General features: G+C 34.8%; 4 protein-coding genes across 16 annotated transcripts; 2 read left to right on the top strand and 2 right to left on the bottom strand.

Moving 5' to 3' along the window:
- Positions 1-429: 429 nt before the first annotated feature.
- On the top strand, positions 430-1848 carry LOC132066557 (amino acid permease 6-like). The gene has a single exon (XM_059459854.1). It carries the CDS (start codon positions 442-444, stop codon positions 1846-1848), a length of 1407 nt encoding a protein of 468 aa, XP_059315837.1. The 5' UTR covers positions 430-441.
- Positions 1849-7458: 5610 nt separating this feature from the next.
- LOC132057687 (uncharacterized) lies at positions 7459-13397 on the top strand. 13 transcript variants are annotated; one of them, XR_009415163.1, is made up of 12 exons: positions 7460-7574; positions 8052-8469; positions 8692-9153; positions 9327-9504; positions 9594-9878; positions 9947-10306; positions 10391-10498; positions 10572-10719; positions 10809-10898; positions 11309-11910; positions 12420-12926; positions 13008-13397. XR_009415163.1 is itself a non-coding variant. In XM_059450304.1 (7 exons), the coding sequence occupies exons 4-6, from the start codon at positions 11434-11436 to the stop codon at positions 12726-12728; spliced, it is 696 nt and encodes a 231-aa protein (XP_059306287.1). In that variant the 5' UTR covers positions 10325-10498; positions 10581-10719; positions 10809-10898; positions 11309-11433; the 3' UTR covers positions 12729-12926; positions 13008-13397. The 13 variants fall into 13 exon arrangements, 2 of the variants coding, with proteins under 2 accessions (XP_059306287.1, XP_059306292.1); XR_009415166.1 differs by having other exon boundaries at positions 7461-7574; positions 9059-9153; XR_009415167.1 differs by having other exon boundaries at positions 7459-7574; positions 8692-9504; positions 13104-13397.
- A 523-nt stretch (positions 13398-13920) lies between these two features.
- Positions 13921-15138, bottom strand: LOC132066552 (uncharacterized). Its single transcript, XM_059459849.1, has 2 exons — positions 14632-15138; positions 13921-14358 (listed from the first exon to the last, which is right to left on the bottom strand). Exons 1-2 carry the CDS (start codon positions 15136-15138, stop codon positions 13921-13923), a joined length of 945 nt encoding a protein of 314 aa, XP_059315832.1.
- On the bottom strand, positions 14301-16276 carry LOC132030772 (uncharacterized). The gene is made up of 2 exons (XM_059420516.1): positions 15507-16276; positions 14301-15242 (listed from the first exon to the last, which is right to left on the bottom strand). Exons 1-2 carry the CDS (start codon positions 16072-16074, stop codon positions 15145-15147), a joined length of 666 nt encoding a protein of 221 aa, XP_059276499.1. The 5' UTR covers positions 16075-16276; the 3' UTR covers positions 14301-15144.
- Positions 16277-24943: the final 8667 nt, after the last annotated feature.

Here is a 24943-nt window from a genome sequence, read left to right as displayed (position 1 = left end):
AAAAATATTTTCAAAGGAATGCTTATTCCACTAAGTGACGTTTTTAGGTAATTAAGTGCTAAACTAGGGTAATGGTTAACATAAAAGGACTTTTGCTACTCATGGTAATCAAGCATATACCCAATTGGATTGGGATTTACTATTTTCCATAAGAAAAATTCCATCAATTTTATGGTAGGAAACTAAACTTATACCCCAAGTAATTCTAATCCTTAACCAAATAGGAAAAAATAGAGAAGTTTGTTTAGGAATTAAACTTCTACCCCAAGTAGTAATTATAATCCTTAACCAAATAGGAAAAGGTTTATAGATGATGTTATATAAAGGGTTCATAGCAAGCATTATGAGAAATACACCAAACCAAACCAATACACGTAGAGTACACATATAAAGTAACAAATTCTGAATTACCAGGCACAAACTTGGAAGAACACTTTTAATATGGCACCTGAGTTCCAGAATAACACCATGTCCATGCCAATGGAGCTCGAAAGTGGGTACGTTCAAGAAAACTTTGATGATGATGGACGCAAAAAAAGAACAGGGACTTTGTTGACTGCGAGTGCACATATTATCACTGCTGTTATTGGTTCTGGAGTGCTATCTCTAGCATGGGCAATAGCACAATTAGGATGGGTGGCTGGTCCTGCTGTTCTCTTCGCTTTTTCTTTCATCACTTACTTCACTTCTACACTTCTCGCGGACTGTTATCGTTCTCCGGGCCCTGTTTCTGGTGAGAGAAACTATACTTACATGGACGTCGTCCGCTCTCACTTAGGAGGTGTGAAGGTGACACTCTGTGGAATTGCACAATATGCTAACCTTGTCGGAGTTACCATTGGATACACAATAACAGCATCTATTAGTATGGTGGCTGTACAGAGGTCAAATTGTTTTCACAAAAATGGACACGAAGCTGGCTGCTCAATTGAGAGTTACCCATATATGATCATATTTGCAGTGATTCAAATAATTCTTAGCCAAATCCCAAACTTCCACAAGCTCTCGTGGCTATCAATTCTTGCTGCTGTTATGTCTTTTGCTTACGCTTCTATAGGCCTTGGACTCTCTATAGCCAAAGTCGCAGGTGTGGGGCACGATGTAAAGACAAGCCTAACAGGGGTGGTAGTTGGGGTTGATGTATCTGAATCAGAGAAAGTATGGAAAAGCTTCCAAGCCATTGGAGATATTGCATTTGCTTATGCTTATTCCACCGTTCTCATTGAAATACAGGACACACTGAGATCATCACCTCCAGAAAGCAAGGTAATGAAGAGAGCATCACTAGCTGGAGTTTCCACCACAACCTTGTTCTATATACTATGTGGTACCATTGGCTATGCAGCCTTTGGAAACAAAGCTCCAGGAAATTTCCTAACTGGTTTTGGTTTCTATGAACCCTTTTGGCTTATTGACTTCGCCAACGTCTGCATTGCCGTCCACCTTATTGGAGCTTACCAGGTTTTCTGCCAACCATTATATGGGTTTGTGGAGGCTCGATGCAGCCAGCGATGGCCAGACAGCAAATTCATCAACTCTGAACACGCAGTGCAAGTTCCATGTTGTGGCACTACTTACAACGTCAACTTGTTCAGGTTGGTGTGGAGAACAACATATGTTGTAGTGACAACCGTGATTGCCATGATATTCCCATTCTTCAATGACTTCTTGGGTTTGATTGGGGCAGCATCGTTCTATCCATTAACCGTCTACTTCCCAATAGAGATGCACATTGCCCAGAGAAAGATACCAAAGTATTCTTTCACATGGGTATGGCTGAAAATATTGAGCTGGACTTTGCCTCAGGGGCAGGGGCGGACCCACATAGTCTCAAGTGGATTCATATGAACCCATTTGTCAAAAAATTACAGTGTATATATATGTATATTTATTCAGTTTTTGAAAAAATAGACGTGTATATTTAAATTTTGACTCGACTTTAAACAAGTGCAATGCTCAGCCCAGTGGCAAGTGGGTTCAAAAGTTTCTAAATGGTTGCGAGTTCGAAACCAACTACAACACAAATCAGCGATTTTTTTTCTTTCAGTCATTTAAAATTAAAATTTCACCACACAAGTAATATTATAAGTCATAACCTGCTGTGCTACCCAACTAAGTCATTTAAAATTAAAATTTCACCACACAAGTAATATTATAAGTCATTCAATGAACTACAACAAATCTTTTACCACGGGTTTATTGATTTAATGGTAGCGACGTTTGAGGTTCATCAACAGAGAACTAGATTTATCGGAAACATCCAAATATAGAATATATTTTTCTAATTGGGACATATTTATATAGGGACAATGGAGGCATCCTATTTGATGGACAAACAAGGAAGAGTCTATTGCTCATAAGCTTTACTGGAATGGTATGTCATTTTTACTTTTATAGTCCTTGATGGAGTTTGTTATGTGAAAATATAATACAACTTGGTGAACTGCATACATTCTTTCACATGGGTTATTCGCTTCCGTTGTTTTTTTTGTTTTGTTTTTTTGTTTTTTGTTTTTTTGTATTGATTTGAATTGCTTGTCCTTGTGCTGAGGGTCTACCGCAAAATAATATCTCTACCTTCCATTTGAATGTTTTCATCCACTCTATTTTTTTCATATATTGAACCCACTTGGTGAAAATTCTGGGTCCGCCACTGACTTGCCTCATCGTATCACTTGTTGCAGCTGCTGGATCTATCAAGGGTCTTGCCACTGATGTCAAGCATTACAAGCCTTTCTCAACTCAACAATAAGTTCTCTGAATTGTTCAAATTAAATAGTATGTGTTGTTTTCCATAGCAAGTGTAACGAATAGCTGATTGGCTGTATGTTATTCTTACAAATTTTATACAATATGCTTCTTTTATTTGAAAGAGTTACTACTTTTCTCTTTTGGTAGTTTGATAATCATAAATCAATACAATTTCTATGCAATAAGAACTACAGGATAAGCTATAATGGTTCCAATTTTGTGAAAGGAAGGACTTAGAACAAACTTAATCACCTAAGCTAATGAGACCACAAAGTTCAAATGATAACAGTTTATATCAAGAATATTCACCACTAATTAACCTAAGCAAGCAACTCAAGAAGAGAACTCACTACATGAACTGCAGACCAAACAAAGTTTCAAATTGCTTCTAGCGAAAAATATGACTATCTCAAGACATTTAACCTTGAAGGAGCAACAAATACATATCTTTTCTCATAAGTATCCAGAAAGACGCATTATTGATTCAGCATAACGTATCAAAAAGAGTGTCCAAGGAAATACATACGGTCCGTTATTAATTTCGTTTCAACTCTACCGAGCATGAAATTTCCTCACTATTTGATCTCTAAAAACATGCCAGTTATCAATCACAAAGTAGAATTTTAATATCAAGCCGAAACTATAATCAAAGATAGCATGATTCACATAAGTAAAAAAAATTTGTGCACATCATAGTACGCTCTGTTAGCTCAAGTTTCTGAAGCACCCATCTTACAGGTCACATACTGAAATATTTGTTGCTCTGCAATGACCATGGTCATCAGATTCTATTGTTCCAATATAAGTGTTCCAGATCTAGCTACAACAACCAGAAATTTCGCATGTGTCCATTGTGAAAGAAAACATCAACTAACTCCAGACTAATTTACTGATCAGCATACATGTGGTGAGAAATCAAAAGTCGAGAAACTTAGACAATCTACAAAAAAATTGATATTGAACTTGGCTTCTTCAACCTACATTGTGCAAATTCTTTAGTTAGCCTGCCTGTAGGTCTTTCACAATATGATCAACCCCAAGCTACAAATTATGACAGATGTATACAGTTGTTGGCTTTATATGATGTCATTAAAATTATAATGTCCTTTGAATATTGTGGATCCCATATATCTGCTAGACACAAAAATGAAAAGAGATCGCCAAACAAATGAAGCCTTATTTTTATGTGCAACTTATGGAGAGAATAATACTGAGCTACAAACAAATCATTTAACATCAAACTCTCAAAAATTTATTGGAAAAGAATAAGAATATGAGAATATCATGTCAAGGTATTTCAATCTTAACTCTTGGAATTCTTGCCATGTAAGACGGTTTTGTCATTGAGGTTACTTTCTGCTCTTTCAAATGAAAGGAAAGAGCTTGGGCATTTGAAAAGGCTACCCAAGACTGATGGATGGATCCATCAACACTCACATAGTAAGAGTAATATAGTGAAACAGAGATGCACCACGGGCGAATTTATGTAGTAAAATTGGGGCATGTGAACCCATGATCTCTGCGAAAAATTAATTATTTTATGTATATATTTTAAAAAATTGGTGTAATATTAACTGCTGAAACTCGTGCTACAAGAAGGCTAAACGGTACACTTAGTTGATTGAATACTTACGGTGCACCACTAAAAAAAGGCTAAACGGTGCACCACTAATACAATCTTTTTCCTTCTTTTTTTAGTGGTACACCCCATGTTCAAGAAATCCTAGGTTCGGCTCTGGATGCACAAAAACATTTCCACGTATAACTTATAAGCATCTCCTTGTCATTCTGACTTACATGCCCTCCAATTTAATCAGCCTTTCAAGATTTACAATCCCTCTACCAAGCTTGTTCAAACTTATGGCTCTGTCAATGAACACTACATAGACTCTAGCAGGGACGGAGCCAGACTTTTGACAAGGAGATTCAAAAAGGTATCTGTATCGAAACTTGAACCAACGACAATGGGCTAAACATTATGCCCTTCAGCGGGTGAGCTGAAGTTCATATTATGTTAAGGGGATTCAGATCTTCATACTTATATATAACCAAACAAATTAACCTTATATATATATAGTGTAATTTTCCGAATTTTCCAACGAAGGGGGTTCAACTCCCCCGTAGTTCCGCCCCTGGACTCAAGCCCAAACTAATGATTGATCCCATGTGGCCGAACAAATTATAGCATTATTGTTAAAAGCTTCATCATCAACATCTATAATCACATTAAAACATTTCCAACAATTAAACTTAATCAATAATTTTTCGGGCAACAGTAGTTCAACTATGCTGATCCATTCCGCATGGAACAAGAACAGACATCGCAATAAATTACACCATTTTTATTGATCAATACACTAAAAGACAAGTTATATAAAACATAGTATAAATGAACTCAACCATTGTTTTCTGTTAGGAAGAAAAATAGATTATAGGAGGTTCAATTTATGATCAAGCTAGAAGATAGAAGCGAATACAAGTGCACTGAAAATTTTTAATATGTGCTTCACACATCTGATATTAGTTGTGTGGGGCTTTTTTTTGTGAGACAAGAAAGTGGATCTAAAATTTGTAGACTTGATGTGTAAGATGTGACTGTAGACAAAAAGGAGTCTCGCGCAACTAATGTCAGCACTTATTGGAGCCTGAAACGATGAAAGAAACTGACAAAGTAATATTTTTCATTATGGTCATTCAACTTATGAGGTTTTTCAGAAATGGCCATCCCAACAGATAGTTTGCTTCATTTATGCGTTCATGAAGGAATATACACAGGTCTCGTATCATAAGTTTCCTACGGGAATTTACCTTGTAATGTTCACATATACAGCATTCCGGGTATGATAGCAAATTTCCCCTGCTTTGTACTTATTTTTAATTTTTGCCCCTCAAGGCAAACAACTTTTTTGCGGAGGCTTAAGTTTATATTTTCGCATCATTATCTCATAAATTATGTCCCCGCTCTTAAAGAACTTAAGTCCAACTGGGCATAAATTCAATTTTGAAGGTCAAAAATTAAAGACCAGGCGATTTGAAGGGCAAAGTGATGCTGGGTTGGTCAAAGCACCAATTACATGTTGTATAAGTGCATAACTGAGAAATGGTGAGATTGTCAAGTTAAAAATATGCGTGCATTTCATACTCTGTAAGGTCATAAATGGTGTGAGTATTTTGCTTGAATTTAGACAGTTAGTAACAAGAGAGTTTTAAGATTGAGAAGTCAAAGTTAATTCAGCAACTGATTGACTTGTTTTTCGTGACTCAATTTGTGCTTACTGTTGGAAAGTTGTCACTATGTTGAATTTCAACGTTTTCTTTTTTACAGAATGAAGTTGAATTTCGATCAAATTTTGTACAATAAGATGTTCAATATTGTTTAGTTAATTTATTCGTCTTGGAACTTCTTCTTCTTCTTCTTCTTCTTCTTTTTTTTTTTTTTTTTTTTTTTTTTTTTTTTAAATAATTGGTGTGAAAACATATATAAAAGCACATGTCAGATTATATACAGTCAGACATCTCTATAACTAAGACCCGCATATAAAAATAACTCTCTATAACGACACCCGCCTATAACAACACCTCTCTATAATAGCTAACTTTTTTTGGAACCGATTTTTTATATTATATTTTACTTCTCTATAACAACATTTCGCATATTACAGCAACAACCAACTTTATAACAGCTCGCTCTTTGTAAAATTACCCCCCATATAACAACTATCTTCTTTTTTTGGTAATATAATAATGAACCATTTTTATAAAAATAGAATATCTATGACTACTAATAATAAGTGTAGAGATTTTGACCAAATATTTCCATTTAATACACTATTACAATAAAAAAAAATATGAATATATTTATGTATTTTTTAATCATTAAACGATTTTCCTTCGTTATACAAAGTGTGATTAAGCTTAGAATTTGACAATTAAAAATGAAAATTAGATTTTATGCATCTTTTTTGCCTATAATAGCGAAATATTATTTAAATGTCAATATTGTTATAGGTGTATAACAACCATTCTCTATAACAGCTAAAAAATTTCGGACCCAACGATGTTGTTGTAGAGAGGTTTGACTGTATAAGACAAACCATTAGTAAATACGTAACATATTTTACGTTCTCTATTAGTTGTGGGCAATTTTGCAGGAATGCTCTTCGCAGGGGGTGATCTTTAATTTTTGGCCTTCGCCTAATACCCCTAGATCCTGGGTTCAAACTCAGGCTCAGTCAAAAAATAAAAATAAATCGCAAGGCATAAGTTGGGATTCGCAAGGCATAAGTTGACCCCTACTTATGTCTTAAGGCAAACTTTTACCTAAAATTAGGCCTTAAGGCAAACCTCTGCCTTAATGCCTAACTTTTGCCCAAAGTTAGGCCTTAAGGCAGAGGTTTGCAAAATTCCAGCAAAGATTTTTTTTTTTTTTTGGCCTTAAGGCAGAGTTTGAAACCCAACTTATGTCTTGCGAATTTTTTTAAAATTTTTTGATTGAGCGGGGGTTCGAACCCGGCAAGGGGCTTTTAACGAAGGGCAAAAATTAAAGACCGCCAATTTGAGGGGGGAAAATTAAGAGATAATTACACTGTATGTTAATTGGGGCTCAATTACAACCAAATTTGGCCCATATTTAAAGTTCTTACCCGCAGTAGCCCACATTCAGTGTAAATTTAATTTACTTTACACTCTGTTAGCCCATTACACTTAAAAGACCCATTACACTAAAAGAACGGGAAAAAATAAAAATAAAAAAGGAACCCCAACTCCGTTACTTTCTCTTTTTTGTTCCTACTTCTTCTTCACGATTTCAGCTTCAAACTCAGGTAATGATCCTTCCCATTCTTCTTTTAATGTTTTCTTCGTACATTTATATCAACTATCATTGTTTCCCTCATTTTTTCACAGTCGTTATAGGATTCATTTTGTTCGGCTTTTTTTTTTTTTTTTTTTTTAAGCTTTTGTTGAGTTTTATTGTTTTGATTTTAGTATGCATGTTCGTTTTTATGTTTTTTTTGTGTGAATTTTGGTAGAATGATGTTGATTTTGGTTGTTTTTTATGGTTTGATTCTCAGATTTTGGTAGAATGTGGGTCGATTTTGGTTGTTTTTTATGGTTTGATTCTAAAATTTGGTAGAATGTGGGTTGATTTGGCTGTTTTTATGATTTGTTTCTGAATTTTGGTAGAGTGGATTGATTTTGGTCGTTTTTTTAGGGTTTGTTACTAAATTTTGGTAGAATGTGGGTTGATTTGGTTGTTTCTATGCTTTGTTTCTAACTATCATGTTTGCTTTTTCCTGGAGTATGAAAGTCAAAATGTTTGCATCTAGAAGTTGTTTGAAGGTTGCCGGTGGAGGGATTAAATACAATGCTGGCACATCAAGCAATTTGCCTTCGACCCACGACACAAATGATGATGATTTCGAGTCCCCTGTTGTTCTTACAAAGAGTTGTCAACAAGAAAGAACCCGAATCACTAGATCGCAGATGAAGAAATTTGATAATTTTGTGAAGAATATCAAGCCGAGGACTAAGAAATGTGGTCGGCCTGAGAAAGTTAAAGTAAAGTTGAAACTTGTTGATGAAGATGAGGCTGCCAAAAAGAAAAAGAAAAAAAAGAGAAAGGTCGTCAATGTTGTTGAATGTAGTTCTTATGCATTATCAAAAGAACAAAGGGAATCTATTTGATGTAAATTTATTGAAAGAAAATCTCAGTTGAAGGTATCTTTTCTATCACTTATCTTTCTAACATCTCTGTTTCATTTGAAGTAACATAGTTTAACTAAGAATGAGTAGCATGTAGTCAATTTGGTTAAGGCTTATATAGTTTTTTGTATAGGCTTGTATAATTCTGTATATGTATATGCTTTTTGATATTTTTCTCAACTGTGTTTGTACCGCTTTTTGTTTACTGATTTCTTTATTCTCTTTTCTTCAATGGAGGTTGGTGACTTCTATATACAACCGAATGAACATTTTCAGACTAGGATTAGTTGTCATACCAATTCTGATATTGTCGGCTTTTGAGGAATACTTGAGTGATACGCAGCTTCAAATCTTCCGTGATAGTTGTTTTGGATATTTCTTAGACATGCCTCCTTTTAAGATTCAGAACCAGCTTATACATTGCATTTTACTGAGGGAGGTTGTCCTCGGTGTGTTAAGAGAGTTGTGGATTAAACTCAATGATTGTATATTGAGTTTTGGTATTGGAGAGTTCTTGTTATTACCGGTTTGAAGTGTGTTGAAGATGATGCAACTATGTATGTCAAACCAAGCACCAGTAGGTTGATGGAAACTTATTTTCCAGAAAACACATCAATAACGAGGGAGCAGTTGCTTATTCGCTTTAAGGAAAAGGAATGGAAGTCGGATGATGATGATGCGTTCAAGATGGGTTTGATGGTATTCATCCACCATTTCTTATTCTCGGATACCAATGATCACTCTATCACCAAAGCAGATTTTGATATTATTGAAAGTGGCGAATATCAGACTTATGTTTGGGGAAAAAAATGCTTTGAAGAGATTCTCAAAACAACAAGGGATAAACAATGTGAGTTTTTGACAATGTACAGGCTTGGAGGGTTCCCGCTTACACTACAGACTTGGTTTTTTGAATGTTGCTCTACAGTCGATAAAAAGCTCGTTGTTCGTGTTGGCAATAATGTGCCACGTATTCTTAACTGGAAAGTGACTAATTCTCCGACGTATACGTTCTTGACTGATGATGCGCTCATGCCTAGTATCGACAAAGTAAAATGCCTAGTATCCTTTTTTATTAAATTCTCTGATACAAGATTATATATACTATGCAAAATTAACCCATTTTTTGCTTTTTGTAGATGAAGTACTGCAACATTTCTCATACCACTGAGGAAAAAATAAACTTGAAAATTGCTGCATTCTTTGAAGATATCAATGCCGATCATGTTTCTTCATAGGGTTTTCCCCTTTTTCAGAATGAAGATTCTAACATTTCACCCCTACCACCTCCTCAGAATATGAAGCAGCCTAAACAAACTCATCCTCAAAATAAGAAGCAACAACCCGTATTGAGATGCGATCCTTCCTGGAGCAGTGATGGGTTGACAGCTGAAGTTGCTCAGTTGAGGAGTGACGTTTCAGAGGTATTGCATCTTTGATATCTTTGTAGGTTGTCAGCTTTTTTTTTTTTGTGTTGTTTTCCTTTTCCTAGCTTACTGGTAAAGTTGAGGCGCTGAACACTTACATCGTATCTTCCTTTGGAATCATATTCAAGCATCTGAAAATTAAGCAACCGTGTGATCAAGGCAATGCTGATGAGGACGGTTCATCTAATCAAGGCAATGATGGGTTTAGCAATAATGATTATGTTCCACCTCCTTCCCTCCTCTCCCCTCCCGAACAAGCGCATGATCTAAATATGCAAGGTGACTAACCAAAGTGTCAAGGGAAATGAAGAGGGTACTGATGCCCCCCCCCCCCCCACCCTGAGCAAGTGTTGACCTAAACTTGTGATCTGACCAAAATGCATCATGTTTCAAGGGAAATCAGCAAATTACTGATGGTCTTCCTGGTATATTTTCGTCATGTACTTGGTCTTTTTTTCTGCCTTCGGATTAAAACCTTTTGATTAATCTTTTTCTCTGTCTAAGTGTAGCAAGTGATGGTGTTGAGCCCCCCGAGCAAGTGCATGAAGTAAACATGCAACCTGACCAAACAAAATCAAGTGTCAAGGAAAATGAGGAAGTTACTGATGGTCATCTTGGTATTTTTCAATGAACTTTCTTTTTTCTTTCTCTGCCTTTACATTTTTTATTAATCGTTTTCCTCTTTCTAAGTGGAAGTAGTTGAGGACGATCCCTGGTGTGGTATTACTGATGAAAACTTTGCTAATATAAAGATGTCAAGTGTCAAGGGAAATGAAGAGGGTGGTGATGTCCCCAGAGCCCGAAGTGCATAATCGACAAATTACTGATGGTCTTCCTGGTATATTTTCGTCTTGTACTTGGTCTTTTTTTTTTTCTGCCTTCGGATTGAAACCTTTTGATTAATCTTTTTCTCTGTCTAACTGGTAGCAAGTGATGGTGTTGAGCCCCCCGAGCAAGTGCATGAAGCAAATATGCAACCTGACCTAACAAAATCATGTGTCAAAGAAGTTACTAATGGTATGATTCTTGTAGAAGTCATACATCTGCTGCCAATACTGTAGAAGTCCATGTCCAAATAGAGTAGGATCTGATGCCAAATTCTGTAGTTATGAAACAAACTTGTACCAAATCCTTTCCCAGATAAATATGATCAGTGGTACAAATATGTTTGAAACTTCCTGAAGTATAGCAGTTTCTGTCTATTGTCAACCTCTCAACAGATTGGGCACTAAGTTCTAATACCACATTGAGAGATAGTCAATATACAGATCCTGTATAACATGTTTAGTTCCCTTCCTATATTTCCTAAAAACCAGCAAATTAGGTCTGTCATACTAATTGGTGTTTAAGTTTTTGCTTGATTTCAGTCCTGCAAAAAAGAAACCATGGTTTTTATTAATCTTTTTCCTCTTTCTAATTGGAAGCAGTTGATGGTTTCAAGGACGATCCCTGGTGTGGTATTGCTGATGAAGACTTTGCCAGTATAAAGATGTCCCAGGTTGTGCTCCCTAGACCTTAGGATATTAGTGATGAAGAGGTTGCTAAGATAAAGATGTCCCATATTGGGCTTCCTAGACCACTCGTCGTGGAAGTTGAAGAAAAAGATGTGACTCCTGAAAAATTAGCACGAAAGAAATTTCCAGGAAAATTAGCCCAAGATCCATATGTGGGAGATTTTGATTCGGGTACATCCAAGTGTATTTTTGATATCAAGCATCCTTTCATGAGCGACATTGATGAATTTAATCCCTTGTCGATTTTGGCCCAAGAGTTTGTGGAATTCGTTGAGGATGGGATGAATATGACACGACGGTAAATTTTACTCATTTTAAGCTTTTTATGTTCTGGTTTTTTCACTTTTGCAAATGTCTTGATGGTGTTCTTTTCTTCATGATTTTTAAGCCCCAACACTCTGTATCGTGACGGAAAAAATGATCTCCCTGAAGATTTTGTTTTTGGCTCGTGTCATATAAACAAGAAGGACTGGTTCGAGGCGCTTGCACATAGTGGTCGACCTTTGAAAGACACGGTATTACTATTTTTTCTATCGTAAAATGTATAATTTTGTATATATTTGTTTAATTGTGTATAGTGGGAGTATATGTCCTAATGTACATACACAGACATGCTTTTGCATATGATTATATAAATCTGTATATGTGAGCATATACTGTTGCATATGCTTGTATAAATCTGTATATGTGAGCTAAGTATAGATCAATGCATGTATATTTTTGTATAAATCTGTATATATGTTGTTCTCATTTGAGGATTTTTGTTCCTTGGAGACTTCTTTCTCTGCTCTGTAAGCGTTCTTTATTGCTGCTATTGATTGCCTTCGGGCTTGCCATTCAATTGTTTCTGAATCTTTACGTGTGCCTGAGTGTTGCTTGTTTCTTAAGTAAATGCTTTGTATATGGTTCAATATGTTTGTATAAATCTGTTTATGTGCATGTATACTTTTGATATATGCCTGTATATGTTTATATTTTTTGGTATATGTGTCGTATATTTAGCGTTCTTCTTTTCTTGTCTCAGCATTTGGATGTCATATTTTACTATCTGAGGAAGAAGGCAAAGTATGGACCTAATCTTGCCGTAAAGTTTACTACAACGGACTTTTATTTCAACAAGAAGCTTTATTTACTCTATATGGAGTTTGAGGAAAAAGGTCAAGATTTTTCCGTGATCCCAAAAGAGCATGAAGTAGAAGAGTACATTAGAGGTTGTTGTTGTGATGCAAATGTAGCTTGGCACAAAGTTGATCATGTGTTATTCCCAAAGTATGTTGATAGGGGAAAATCTAAATTGGGACATTGGGTTTTTGGGTGTCTTTACCTTCAGTGATTGGTGTATCCATGTGTACGACTCCCAACGTGATTCAAAAAATGATAAACTTGTTATGAAAACTCTGTTACCTTAGAAAACATTGCTACCGTACTTCCTAGAAAATTCCAAATTCAATGTTAAGAGGGGCATTGACAAAACTCAAAGTGATGCTTTGCTGATAAATCTGGTTGATAACCTGCCACAACCAATCAATAGGTATCTTTTTCTATTCACTTTATTTTACTGTTTTTACTGCTTTTATATTAACTCATGGATAATATGTTTTTTTGTTTACAGTGATTGTGGAGTTTTTGTTGCTATCTTTGCTAATTATTTCGTGCATGGTAAAGAAATCAAAAAAGACAATATTGACATTGAGATACATTGCACCAGGTATAAATCCCTATTGTGGGATTATGGAAGAAAAAAACAAAAGGCCGATACAATTAGTGGGACTAAAGAAGTTACTGGCAGATGGTTTGGGAGGAAGAAGAGGAAACGTGAGGAAAAGTAGGGGCTGCATATAATTGCTTTTTGAATTTTACTTAGATGTTTTGAAGTGGTAATGTAAAGTACAGACAATGTGATTTTTAGAAGGGAATTTGACTAAGCTGTTTTGATGCAATACTGTAAAGTACAATGATGTTGCTAATCAATGAAATGCACCTTTATTGTGTACGTTTGTGATTATTACTGAGTGTTGAATGGTTTTATTTTACGGTATCACATGTTCTCAAGTAATATTTGCTGATCTTGGGCAATCCGCATCCTTTTTTTAAGGGGATACACGTGATTATACAAGATTATACAAAAAGTTATAGATATCTTATGAACTCAATTTGTCAATAAAGTTTGCCTATGAACTCAAGAAAACCAGTACTAAAGTTATACATCTTTATACGTATGCTGCAATTTTTTTCACTATTTTTAAAGTGATTCCATTCCCCTCATATCTATCACTTTTCACCAAAAAGCTCCATTTCAGGGGATATATGTGATTATACAATATTTACACAAGAGAATACATGTTTAATGAAACATATGTTAGAGAATCTGTATATAGTCTAAAGTGAAACACTTTTTATTGACAAGTGCAACACAACATAGAATCTTAGTGGCATAGGAGCAGTGTTATTGACAAGCAAACCACTTTTGTTTATGAATGTTAACTGCCCAACATGACAACAAATGCAATAAGAATCCTAATGTTTCAATCTTTTGGTGGATTTCCACATGTTTTCCTACTGTGACCATCTTGGCCACACTCCGAACACGAAAATTTCCTCTTCTTTTTGGCTTTCTCTGAAGACGGTTGGAATCTTTTCTTTCTTGTCCTTCCTACATTTCTTCTCCCTTTTGGTGATAGGACCACATTCTCTAGAACCTCTCTCGAGATCACCCATGTACTTTCATCCGGAATGGGATATACTGGAGTTTCATAAGTTGCAAGGATATGATTCCTTCTATAGTAAAATGAGCAATGATCGGCTGGCATCAATTTGTTGAGCTTTATAACCGCCAAAGCATGTGGACATGGATCTTCATCCATTTGGAATCGCCCACAACTACATATTCCATCTTCAAGGCATACAATGTTTCTCTTTACTCCTTCAAATACAGTGTACAACTTGTCTGTAGCAGGCCTTACCTGAAATTTTTTTAAAGAAAAGCCACAGTATTTTATACAAACATATACAAGATTATACAAATATATACAAAATTATACCAGCATATACAAAATTATACAAGCATATCTTCCTTTATTATCATCACTATCTCAATCTCAAAAGGCTAAACAGAACAAGAGCAAAACAGAAGGCAATACTGCTACTAATGCGAATTATACAAACATATACAAACAAATATTATATGTCACGCAATTATACAGAATTATACAAAATTATAAAGGATTTTAGCTAACCGTCATTTTCTGTGCCTCATACAGATTAACCCCAATGAGCTTGTCATACTTTTTGCCAAGTGCAGTGGATGATTTCATTGCTTTTTTCCGACTATGGTAGTTCCATTGTTGTATCAAGTTTGTCATGAACTCCAGCACACACATTATTGGCGTGTCTCTAGCATGTTTGTTTGATGAATTAATCGACTCCGCAATATTCAAAGTCATGGCCATCGATCTTTTCACTTTTGAGTGTAACATAGACCACCTTTCGTACCCAATTTCATGCAAGTAACCAGGCACCCTCTCATCAATTTTAGATATTTCCATCATAAAGTATTCAAATTTCTGAATGGTGCAAGCATTAGCCACAGCATGGAAGAGGTCATGCAACTGGTCCTTATGTTTCTTGAATTGATCTGATATGTATCCCCACAGGTGAAATATACAAAAACAATGTGGAATTTCTGGATATACAGCTGCTGTGGCATTCAAGATTCCCTCGTGTCTGTCCGAAACTATACACATCCCTTCTTACACTCCGAAAACATCCTTTAGTTGAATGAAAAACCACTTCCAAGATTTATTGTTCTCAGAATCCACAATTGCATAAGCAAGCGGAAGGATTTTTCCTGACAAATAATGATGATTAGCATATAAAAGAAGCACTCAAAAATTTCATGTCTCTATAGTATTTTGATCAAATCTGAATTTACTAGTCTTCAAAAAACAGAAAACTAACAAGTCTTCTGATAAGACTTCTACAAAAGATGAAAAAGACATGCGCATTAACTCTTGTGTCAAGAATGGCCAACTATTATATTAGGAGTTCTCATTTAAAATATAGGAATATACAAAATTTTCATGCAATCAGAAAATAGATACAGTCAACTCACCAGCTCCATCTTGTGTGCAAGCAGTTAATATGGTACCCTTGTATGTTGCTTTTAGAAAGCTTCTATCAACTACCATTATTGGCCTGCAATATTCCCACCCCTTGATGCATGCGAACAGGGAAACAAATACATAGAGAAAGCGCCCATCTTCTGATTTGTGCAATTTTGTAACCATTCCTGGATTTGACTGCTCCAAAATATACAAGTATTTCGGCACCTCCCTATAAGAATCACGTGGGTTTCCTCTTACCATTTCCATTGCTATTTCTTTAGCCCTCCACGCTTTCATATAGCTCAATTCAACCCCGTGTTTCTTTTGTATGTCGCTTATAATATCATTTGCAGTGTAAATTGTTTTTGGATCAACACATTTGTCCTTGATTATACTTGCAACAACTTTAGAAGTAGCATAACGCTGTGTCAAGAATCTTTCACTAAACGAGCATGTATGAACATTATTGAAACTTCTTACCTTGAATATTTCTGCCTTGTATATGGCAGAAGATTTGAAAAACCAAACACAATCTTCGTCCACGCATGAAAGGTGATACCTATTGTTAAAGAACATTTAATTATTATATACAATTTTATACAAAACAAAAAAATCCAGGAAACATGATATACAAGTTTTTATACACGTATATCCAGTGAGGGAATCACAAATCAATATACATTGATATACAGGTTTATACACACATATCCAGTGGGAGAATCACAAATCAGTACACATAGATATACAAGTTTATACATATATATCCAGTGAGGGAATCACAAATCAGTACACATAGATATACACATATATCTAGTGGGGGAATCACAAATCAATACACATAGATATACAAGTTTATACACATATATCAGTGAGGGAATCGCAAATCAGTACACATAGATATACAAGTTTATACACATATATCCAGTGAGGGAATCACAAATCAGTACACATTGATATACAGGTTTATACACATATATCCAGTGGGGGAATCACGAATCAATATACATTGATATACACGTTTATACACATATATCAAGTGAGGGAATCACGAATCACTATACATTGATATACAGGTTTATACACATATATCCAGCGGGGGAATCACAGATCAATATACATTGATATACAGGTTTATACAACTTTATACACATAACTTTGTGAATATACATATTTATATGTCAATATACATATTTATACAAAAATATAATTGAATATACAACTATAACTGTATCTTGATTTACTTGATCTCTTCACCTTAAACTAGAAATTATTCTGAATAGCATAGTTATGTATCACACTAACAACAGTTTCCTTGTTCTTATAAACACCGATCCCTCTCAACCTCTTTGTGTAACATATCATCTATTATACCAAATTCCTTGTTTTTCAATATATTCATTATCACTTTCATTCTCAATCATATCTATTGTATCAACCTCTTGTACAAAATTTCCTCTATTTATACCACTCGAGCTTGTAGCAACTGAATCATTCTCAACCTCCCTCACCGTGACATAGAGCGCAAAGTCAATAAACTCTGGATTTTTCTTTTTCAATTCGATATAGACCTGAACTCCAGTATCATTGTAGATTAGGATAGGCATCAAACCATCCCTTGGAACAAACTTAATTTCTAATGCATTCAACTGAGTATCTATTCTGATCTGCTTTGAAATTGCTTCAACTAAATTTTCAAAGTTGAAGGTAGACCCAATAGCAATACAATCAGCAAAAAAATTGACAAATTTATTGTCATGAGTCCATTCACCACTATGAAGAAGGTATACAGGATAGATATCCATTGAAACAAGTTGAAATCACGAATTGCAGCAAAAAAAAAAAAATTGAAATTCAAACCATAAATTGCAGAAAAAACTGGAAGCAATTGTTGATTTCTTTCACCAATTGCTAATGTATATGAAGTTTTCGAGCTCCATTAGGTTTGATTTTGAAGTATCGATGTATATGAAGTATTGAAGAAGAGAGATTGGAGGCAACACAATACAGACAAAGACAGGGATACCAAAATAATGGAACAAACGTTGGTTCTTTTAGATATAAGAATGGGCCTATTGTATTTTTGGGCTAGCGATTTGTAATGTAAAGTTTGGGCCATTTTTTTGCAATGTATATGTCCCAGTTGTATATTTATGATTTTTTCCCAAAAATTAAAGACCAGTCCTTTTGAAGGACATTCCGCGCAAAGAAAAAGATCAGTTGAGGCTCCATTCTACCAAATTAGGCCCATATTTTTAACTTCTTACACTATTTGACCTACTCTGTATGTAACGTAAAATTTCATTTTCTTCCCCTAGCCCGACAATCATTTTAAAATTTTCACAAATCCACAATAATGACGGTGCCTGTTCTCTTGCTAGTATCAAGTTGACTTTCTCGATCTATTACAATGAATTGGAGCAAAAGGATTCTTCTTAATATTAATTTCTCGAGTCTTATGTCCTTCCTCACTATCGGAATGCTCCTTATCGAAAAAGTATATCACAGTTGGGTTCCATGTGAGAACCAAGTTCTTCACCTTCCTTGTCTGAATGAGGATCTTACTTGGCTTCAATTGGATGTTCGCTAGGCCTGTGCACAAATCGGTTCAATCCAATTTCGAACTGATTCGAAACAATTCGGGTAATTCAATTTGGATAATACAATTCGATTTCGATTTACAAATGCAATTGTAAAATATTACGGTTTAACAGTTCAGATACGGTTGGCTTCAATTATCAACCGAATCGACTCGAACAAACCGAATTTATGTGCCACTAGTGACTAATATGACTAATAGTCTAATAGTCTAACTATATATATGCTTAATATTTAATAGTGAAGTAATATTTATTTAACTTCAGAAGTGGTAGAAATGAATGTTTGCATGCACACCTTGCACTGAATATTCATGGCCTTCTTATTGGCCTCAAGCTGACTTCTCTTTTGGTGTTTCATATTTTCAGCATTCTTCTCACGAGCCATCTTTGTCTTTTGGCCATTGCCTCCACCCATGGCTTTGTTTGTTCTTTGATCTTAGCCTGTACAAATTAGAGTTTTTGTTTTTTGTTTTTTTGAGGATGCAAACTGAGTTATTATGCTTGTCTGCTTGCAAGTTGCAAGATGCTGGATTATTAATTTGGTATATGTAATGTGGTGTTGGCGGATTTGTATGCTTGCACAAGTTGTCAAACTCTTGTTTTGCTATCTACACTATTATGCTTGCAAGTTTATGAGTTTTTCTTGGTTAATGTCTTGGTTATAAGGCTGCAAATTTAGGATCTCATTATTTTTTGTTATGTTTACTCTAAAATTGAAATGAAAATAGTTATTTGTTTAAATTTCGAATAAACCGAACAAATCGATTTGTGTAATCGAACCGAAATAATAAAAAACTAATCGAATAGAACCTAGAATGGATCGAGTTTGGTTGAGAATTTTAGAAATTCGAAATTTCAACTCGATGATGACCAAAACCGAACCGAACCGATTCGTGCACAGGCCTAATGTTCGCTGATATGAAATTTGAGATTAATTTTAAAATAAGTGTTGTTGGGTTTGCTAGGAAACATCAAGAGGAGTTCAAAATTTAAATTTAAAGTGATTTGGAGCAGAATTTCAGCTAGATTTGAGCTAAATTTCAAAAGAGGCTCGAGGAAGAGATGAACCCGTGAAGCTCTATTGATAAGATTCATTTGTATAATATTATACATTAGTGAATATGGGTGTATAAACACCTCTTATACACTAATATACACTTCCTCCTTCTCCTCTTCTTCTTCTTCTTCTTCTTCTTCTTCCTCTTCCTCCTGCTCCTCTTCCTCTTCCCCTATGGTGATTTTAGTGTTGAATCTGAGGTGCAATGGTGGCTAAAAGGCATATTTTCTACTATAAATGTGTATAATACTTGTTTATATGCATCTATACAATGTTGATACATTGTTTCATTATTATATGTATAAGTCTATATATATTGTATAATTATGTATAACTACGTATATTATTGTATAAGAATGTATAAAGGTAAAAATGAATTTTTTGTGTTTTTAATGTTCACGGAGAGGACAAGAAGAAGCTTGATATTGTATCTAATGAGGTTTAATTCAAACTCATCCTTGAGTTTGATTTTTTGCATATTAATTCTCAAGGAACAAATTTATGTCTTTCTTTATTTATTTGTTGCTTCAGGGGTTGGAGGTTTTTGCATTAAGATGTGGACCTTTTGAGAAAAATTGTTAATAACTAATTTTGGAGGTGATCAAGACAAAATTTCATTTCATAGATGATTTAAATTGACAATTCTGCCATTATTGTTGAATGAAAATGAAATTGGTTGTCTTGGTACTGAGATTCAAGTGAACATTGTTGATGAATTTGAGAATTCTTATCAGATGATGATGTGTGTTCAATTAAGTTCGATTCTTTAGTATTATATGAACACAGACGGGGCAATTAATTATAGGTGACAAAAAAGGTTTTAAAATTGAGTAGAGGTAACTCAAGTTTTAATTATTGAGCAAAGGTGATAAAATTTGATTAGTGATTAAGGGCTTTTGGACTTGCCCAATAGTTTCGTTTTTAAAACTTTGATCCTAAACTTTATTTTTAATATTTTGCCCCCAAGTTTTATTTTTAACAATTTGGCCCAACTTAATAAAATCCTAATTACCTAAAATTGGTAGGGGGAAATCCCAAACAAACTCACCAGCGCCCCCCCTCCCACCCCGCACCCCCTCCTCCCCTTCCCCCTCTTCCCCCAGAAATTTTTTAAAAAAAGTTTTCAATTATTCATCTAGGTATAACTGTTGATTTTTAAATAATTTATAGTAGCAGTTACAGTTGTTGCAACAAGTGTTAAAGATGTTGCGTAAGAGCTCCTGAATTTATTGCTACAGCTGTTGTAGTTTTTGCAAAACTTGCAACAATTTTTGCAGTTGTTGCAACTTCTGTACTAATATGTTGCAACAACTGCTAAAATGTGTATAAATAATTTAGCCTACTTGTTGCAACAACTGTGAAAGCTGTTGGACAGCTTCTACTCTTTCCAACAACTCACTGACTTGTCGCAACAAGTAGACTTCTTGTTGCAACAACTACATTAGTTTTTGGACATATTTTACAGCTGTTGGATGAAACATAGACAATCAAAGCTGTCACCAACAACTAAATGATCAGTTGCAATAACTCACCTAAGTGATATGTTGATCTTGTTCAAATCACAAATGTATGTTTTGTTGTTAATAAACTGCTGAAAAATTTCTAACAAGTAATAAATATGTTGCAACAGCTCTGTAACATGTTTGGGGTTTTTCCAACAAGTAACAAGACTTGTTGACAACTAGTTAGTTGTTGAACATATCACAACAAATAGGAGGACTTGTTGAAACAACCATTTATCTATTGGACTTTATCCAATAAGTGACAGGAGTGGTTGCAATTAACAAAACTGTTGCAACAACTAAGTTACTTGTTGGAGTTTGTCCAACAAGTGACATGACTTGTTATAGCAACTAGGTTGGTTGTTTGAATTTTTCCAACAAGTGGAATGACTTGTTGCAGAAATTAGGTAATTTTTTGTGTTTTATCCAACAAGTGATATGTCTTGTTCAATATTTATGTTACTTGCTGCAACAAATACTACAATTGTTGTAACAGATACTGCAATTATTGCAACAGATACTGCAATTGTTGCAACAACTATGATATGATTCACCCATATTTAGTGCTCAACAAAGAGAACCAATGATATTTAGTGATAAACAAAGGAAATTAATTATATTAGTGATCAATATATATACACTTAATCAATTTGATTACTTTGAATCATGATAGATGATCAACTAAGTCATTATGCACTAAATCGGGTGATCAATAGAGTGATTTGATGTGAACTACTTAATTCACCCATATTTAGTGATGAACAAAGAAATCAATGATATTTATATATATATATATATGGTATTTTGAGTCAGGACAGATGATCAACTAAGTCATTATGCACTAAATCGAGTGATCATTAACGCGATTAGATGTGAACTATTTGATTCACCCATATCTAGTCATAAACAAAGGAAATCAACGATATTTAGTGATCAATATATATACTTAATCAATTTGATGGTGTTTTGAGTAAAAAACAGATGATCAACTAAGTCAATATGCACTAAATTGAGTGATCAATAGAGTAATTTGATGTGAACTACTTGATTCACCCATATTTAGTGATAAACAAAGAAAATCAATGATATTTAGTGATCAAGATATATATATATATATATATATATATATATATATATATATATATATATATACACACTTAATCAATTTGATGATATTTAGAGTCAGGGCAGATGATCAACTAAGTCATTATGCACTAATTCGGATGATCATTAGACTGATTTGATGTGAACTACTAGATTCACCCATATTTAGTGATAAATAAAGAAAATCAATAATATGTAATGATCAATATATATACTTAATCAATTTGATGGTATTTTGAGAAAAAACAGATAATCAACTAAGTCACTATGCACTAAATTGAGTGATCATTAAAGTGATTTGATGTGAACTACTTGATTCACCCATATTTAATGATAAACAAAGGAAATCACTGATATTTAGTGATCAATAAAGTGAATATTTTACAACAACTAAGTACATTATTGCAACTGATGAGCCATCTGTTGTAACAGATAAGTAACTTGTTGCAATATTTGAGTTATCTGTTGCAATGTATTAGTAACTTATTACAAAATCTTCAACAACTATTTGATTTGTTGCAACAGTTAAGCCCTTTGTTGCAATAGATTACTCAGCTGTTGCAACAATTTACTCAGTTGTTTGATTTTTACCGACAAGTTCATGAATCTCTTGCAACAGATTACTCAGCTATCGTAACCATTTACTCAAATCAACTTTTTGATTATTTTTGTCACACCCCAACGAGGGGCAGCTCTGACCCAAAGGCCGGGAACCACCTGACTTAACATTTACCTTGAACTACATATAACATAACTCAAAGAATACCTGCACGCAGAAAGGGCCTAACTTAAGAATATCCGGTAATCCAACATATATGTGCATATGCGAACCAACATGGTCGCTACAACATCACGAGTATCATAGAGCCGACAAGGCTACATAACTTGCTAACTATGTACAAATGTCTCTGTACCTCTGGAATATAAGGAAGGGCGGGACAAGGCTTCGTCATACCCGTATGTACAAATCAAAATATCATACCAAAATAGTATCGCCGCTCGAAGCAAGTGGAGGCACCGGCGCGCTGAGGGAAGATCCTCATCGCGCTAGGCTACTCGCCCGACTACACAAGCTTTGCGGGCTTGAACACAACATCCACAAGAAGGGACATCAGTACAAAAAATGTACTGATATGTAAGGCATGGATAACAACATAATACAGAAATGAAAAGTAACATGAAATAATAGAGAGATAACCTGTACGTCTGGATGCCTCTTGAGGCGGATGTCATGCATGCTTAACTTTTTAAAAAAAACATTTTTATACATATATATAGTACCATGCCCGGCCATTAAGGCTCGGTGTCATAGATATAGTATCATGCTCGGCCATTAAGGCTCGGTGTTATCATCATTAGCCTGCATCCGAGGCAATATCATAACATGCCCACTGCAGTGGTATGCACATCTACGTGCCATGCCCGGCCGACTATAGCGTGACGCGGTGTGAGAGAATACATATATATATATAAAGCATGCATGAAAACCTAATCAAAAGCCACAACTATATCGGAGTGACGTAAGGTCGGTAGCCTCCGATTATATTATGGATCAATCATCATCATTTATCCCACCTTGAAGGAAAAAGGGTCATAAGGTGAGATTACCAACAATGAAGGAAATTAACAAATTTTAAAGTAAGCTCAACCATCTCATAATAATATAAGGCTCATGTACTTGGAAATCTCTCTGAATAAAATTATCTCATAATAACATGAAATTCATATGCCTTGGAGCTTTGATAAATAATTCCCTCATAATCATCGTCCTGGTTATCATTAAAAAAAAATTATTCATCTTTAGCATCATAAAAATTTAAGAGTCATGAATCTCTAACATTCTTGGAAATGAAGATTTTTATGGAATTCATTCATGATTGGTAGGAAAAGAATCATGCCTTTAGAAGCTCAATAACATCGTAAGGATCATGAGATTCGTGGACTTCTAGCATTTGTGGAACCAAGGATATTATGAGTATGACACAAAGGTTTATAACAAAAGGATCATGCCTTTAGAAAGAAAGGGACTAGCCTTAACATACCAGAGGCTTATTTCTCGACTTTCCAACTTACTTCCAGTCTTGAAATTTACTTAAGATCATTCGCAATCCCGTAATCTACATACAAAACAATTCACACTATTATTAGACTCATCCGCACATGCTCGTCTTAAGCCTTTAATTCAAATCCATTTTGAATCTGCCGAAATTCGGACAGCATCTCTCCTATATATATGCCTAGCCTGAAATCACAATACGAACAACCAATAGCAATAACAACCATACCAACATCAACAACAATATCATCAAGATTCTACAAGATAAATATGCACAATTTCATCCAAAACTTTCTTCAAACCTCAATCCATACGCCAACAATACCAACGCAATAATTACAACTCTTATTCTCATAAATATTCCTAAATCAATATTAATAAAAAGAGATTCATACCTTACTTTTGCTAGAATAGCAAAATCTTCAATGTTTTCCTGAATCCAAGTCAACTCCAACACAAAACAAAACTATAATCGCAACTATACGTTACCCGGACCTCGATTAATACTCCGTCACTTAAAAATTATGTAAAATCCTTACTTTGTGGTGTATATAAGCTCTCCTATGTTGGATGAGTTTTCTAGAGCATTTGGGAAGTTTATTATGGAGAAAAAGATGAATTTTATCCCTTATATAGTGGATTAAAGTCGGTTGGCACTGTAGCAACGCGCGACACTATGCGTTAGCGCAGTGCAGTCCTCTGCTCTGCCCGGCTAAATTGTAATGTCCATAATTCTCTACTCTGACGTTGTTTCGACGAGCGGTTTGTTGCGTTGGAAACTAGACTTCATGAACTTCAATTTAGGCTTTTGCTTTGCTTAAAAACTTCTAATTTACTAAAAAATATTCTTCCTCAAAGTTAGGCCAAAATTGCCCCTCATTTGTTTCTCCAAAATTCCAAAAACTCAATTCCCTTAATTTACTTGCTCTCCAATCTTCCCATCGCTTATAATATGAGCTTAAACCCTCGTAACCATAAGATAGACGCATGTAATATCATATACCCTTGGAGGTAACTCCACTGTCCATACTTAAAACATCCAATCACTTATAAATTTCAAAGTACAAATTTACGGGGTGTAACATTCCCCCCCCCCCCCCACCCCTCAAAAACATTCGTCCTCAAATGT

This window comes from Lycium ferocissimum, chromosome 1 (genome assembly GCF_029784015.1).
Source record: "Lycium ferocissimum isolate CSIRO_LF1 chromosome 1, AGI_CSIRO_Lferr_CH_V1, whole genome shotgun sequence".
NCBI lineage: Eukaryota > Viridiplantae > Streptophyta > Magnoliopsida > Solanales > Solanaceae > Lycium > Lycium ferocissimum.
The sequence above is the reverse complement of the archived record's forward strand: the minus strand, read 5'-3'. Positions and strand labels throughout refer to the sequence as shown.

Excerpts from the sequence above, each read along its gene's own strand:
- LOC132030772 (XM_059420516.1), bottom strand. The coding sequence starts at position 16,074 with ATGTTCTTTAACAATAGGTATCACCTTTCATGCGTGGACGAAGATTGT. Across the intron at positions 15,243-15,506 it reads TTGCACACAAGATGGAGCTG|GAAAAATCCTTCCGCTTGCT; the intron begins GTGAGTTGACTG and ends ATTATTTGTCAG.
- LOC132066557 (XM_059459854.1), top strand. The coding sequence starts at position 442 with ATGGCACCTGAGTTCCAGAATAACACCATGTCCATGCCAATGGAGCTC.
- LOC132066552 (XM_059459849.1), bottom strand. The coding sequence starts at position 15,138 with ATGTGTATAGTTTCGGACAGACACGAGGGAATCTTGAATGCCACAGCA. Across the intron at positions 14,359-14,631 it reads ATGAGGCACAGAAAATGACG|GTAAGGCCTGCTACAGACAA; the intron begins GTTAGCTAAAAT and ends AAAAAATTTCAG.
- LOC132057687 (XM_059450304.1), top strand. The coding sequence starts at position 11,434 with ATGTCCCATATTGGGCTTCCTAGACCACTCGTCGTGGAAGTTGAAGAA. Across the intron at positions 11,694-11,783 it reads GGGATGAATATGACACGACG|CCCCAACACTCTGTATCGTG; the intron begins GTAAATTTTACT and ends ATGATTTTTAAG. Across the intron at positions 11,911-12,419 it reads GTCGACCTTTGAAAGACACG|CATTTGGATGTCATATTTTA; the intron begins GTATTACTATTT and ends TTCTTGTCTCAG.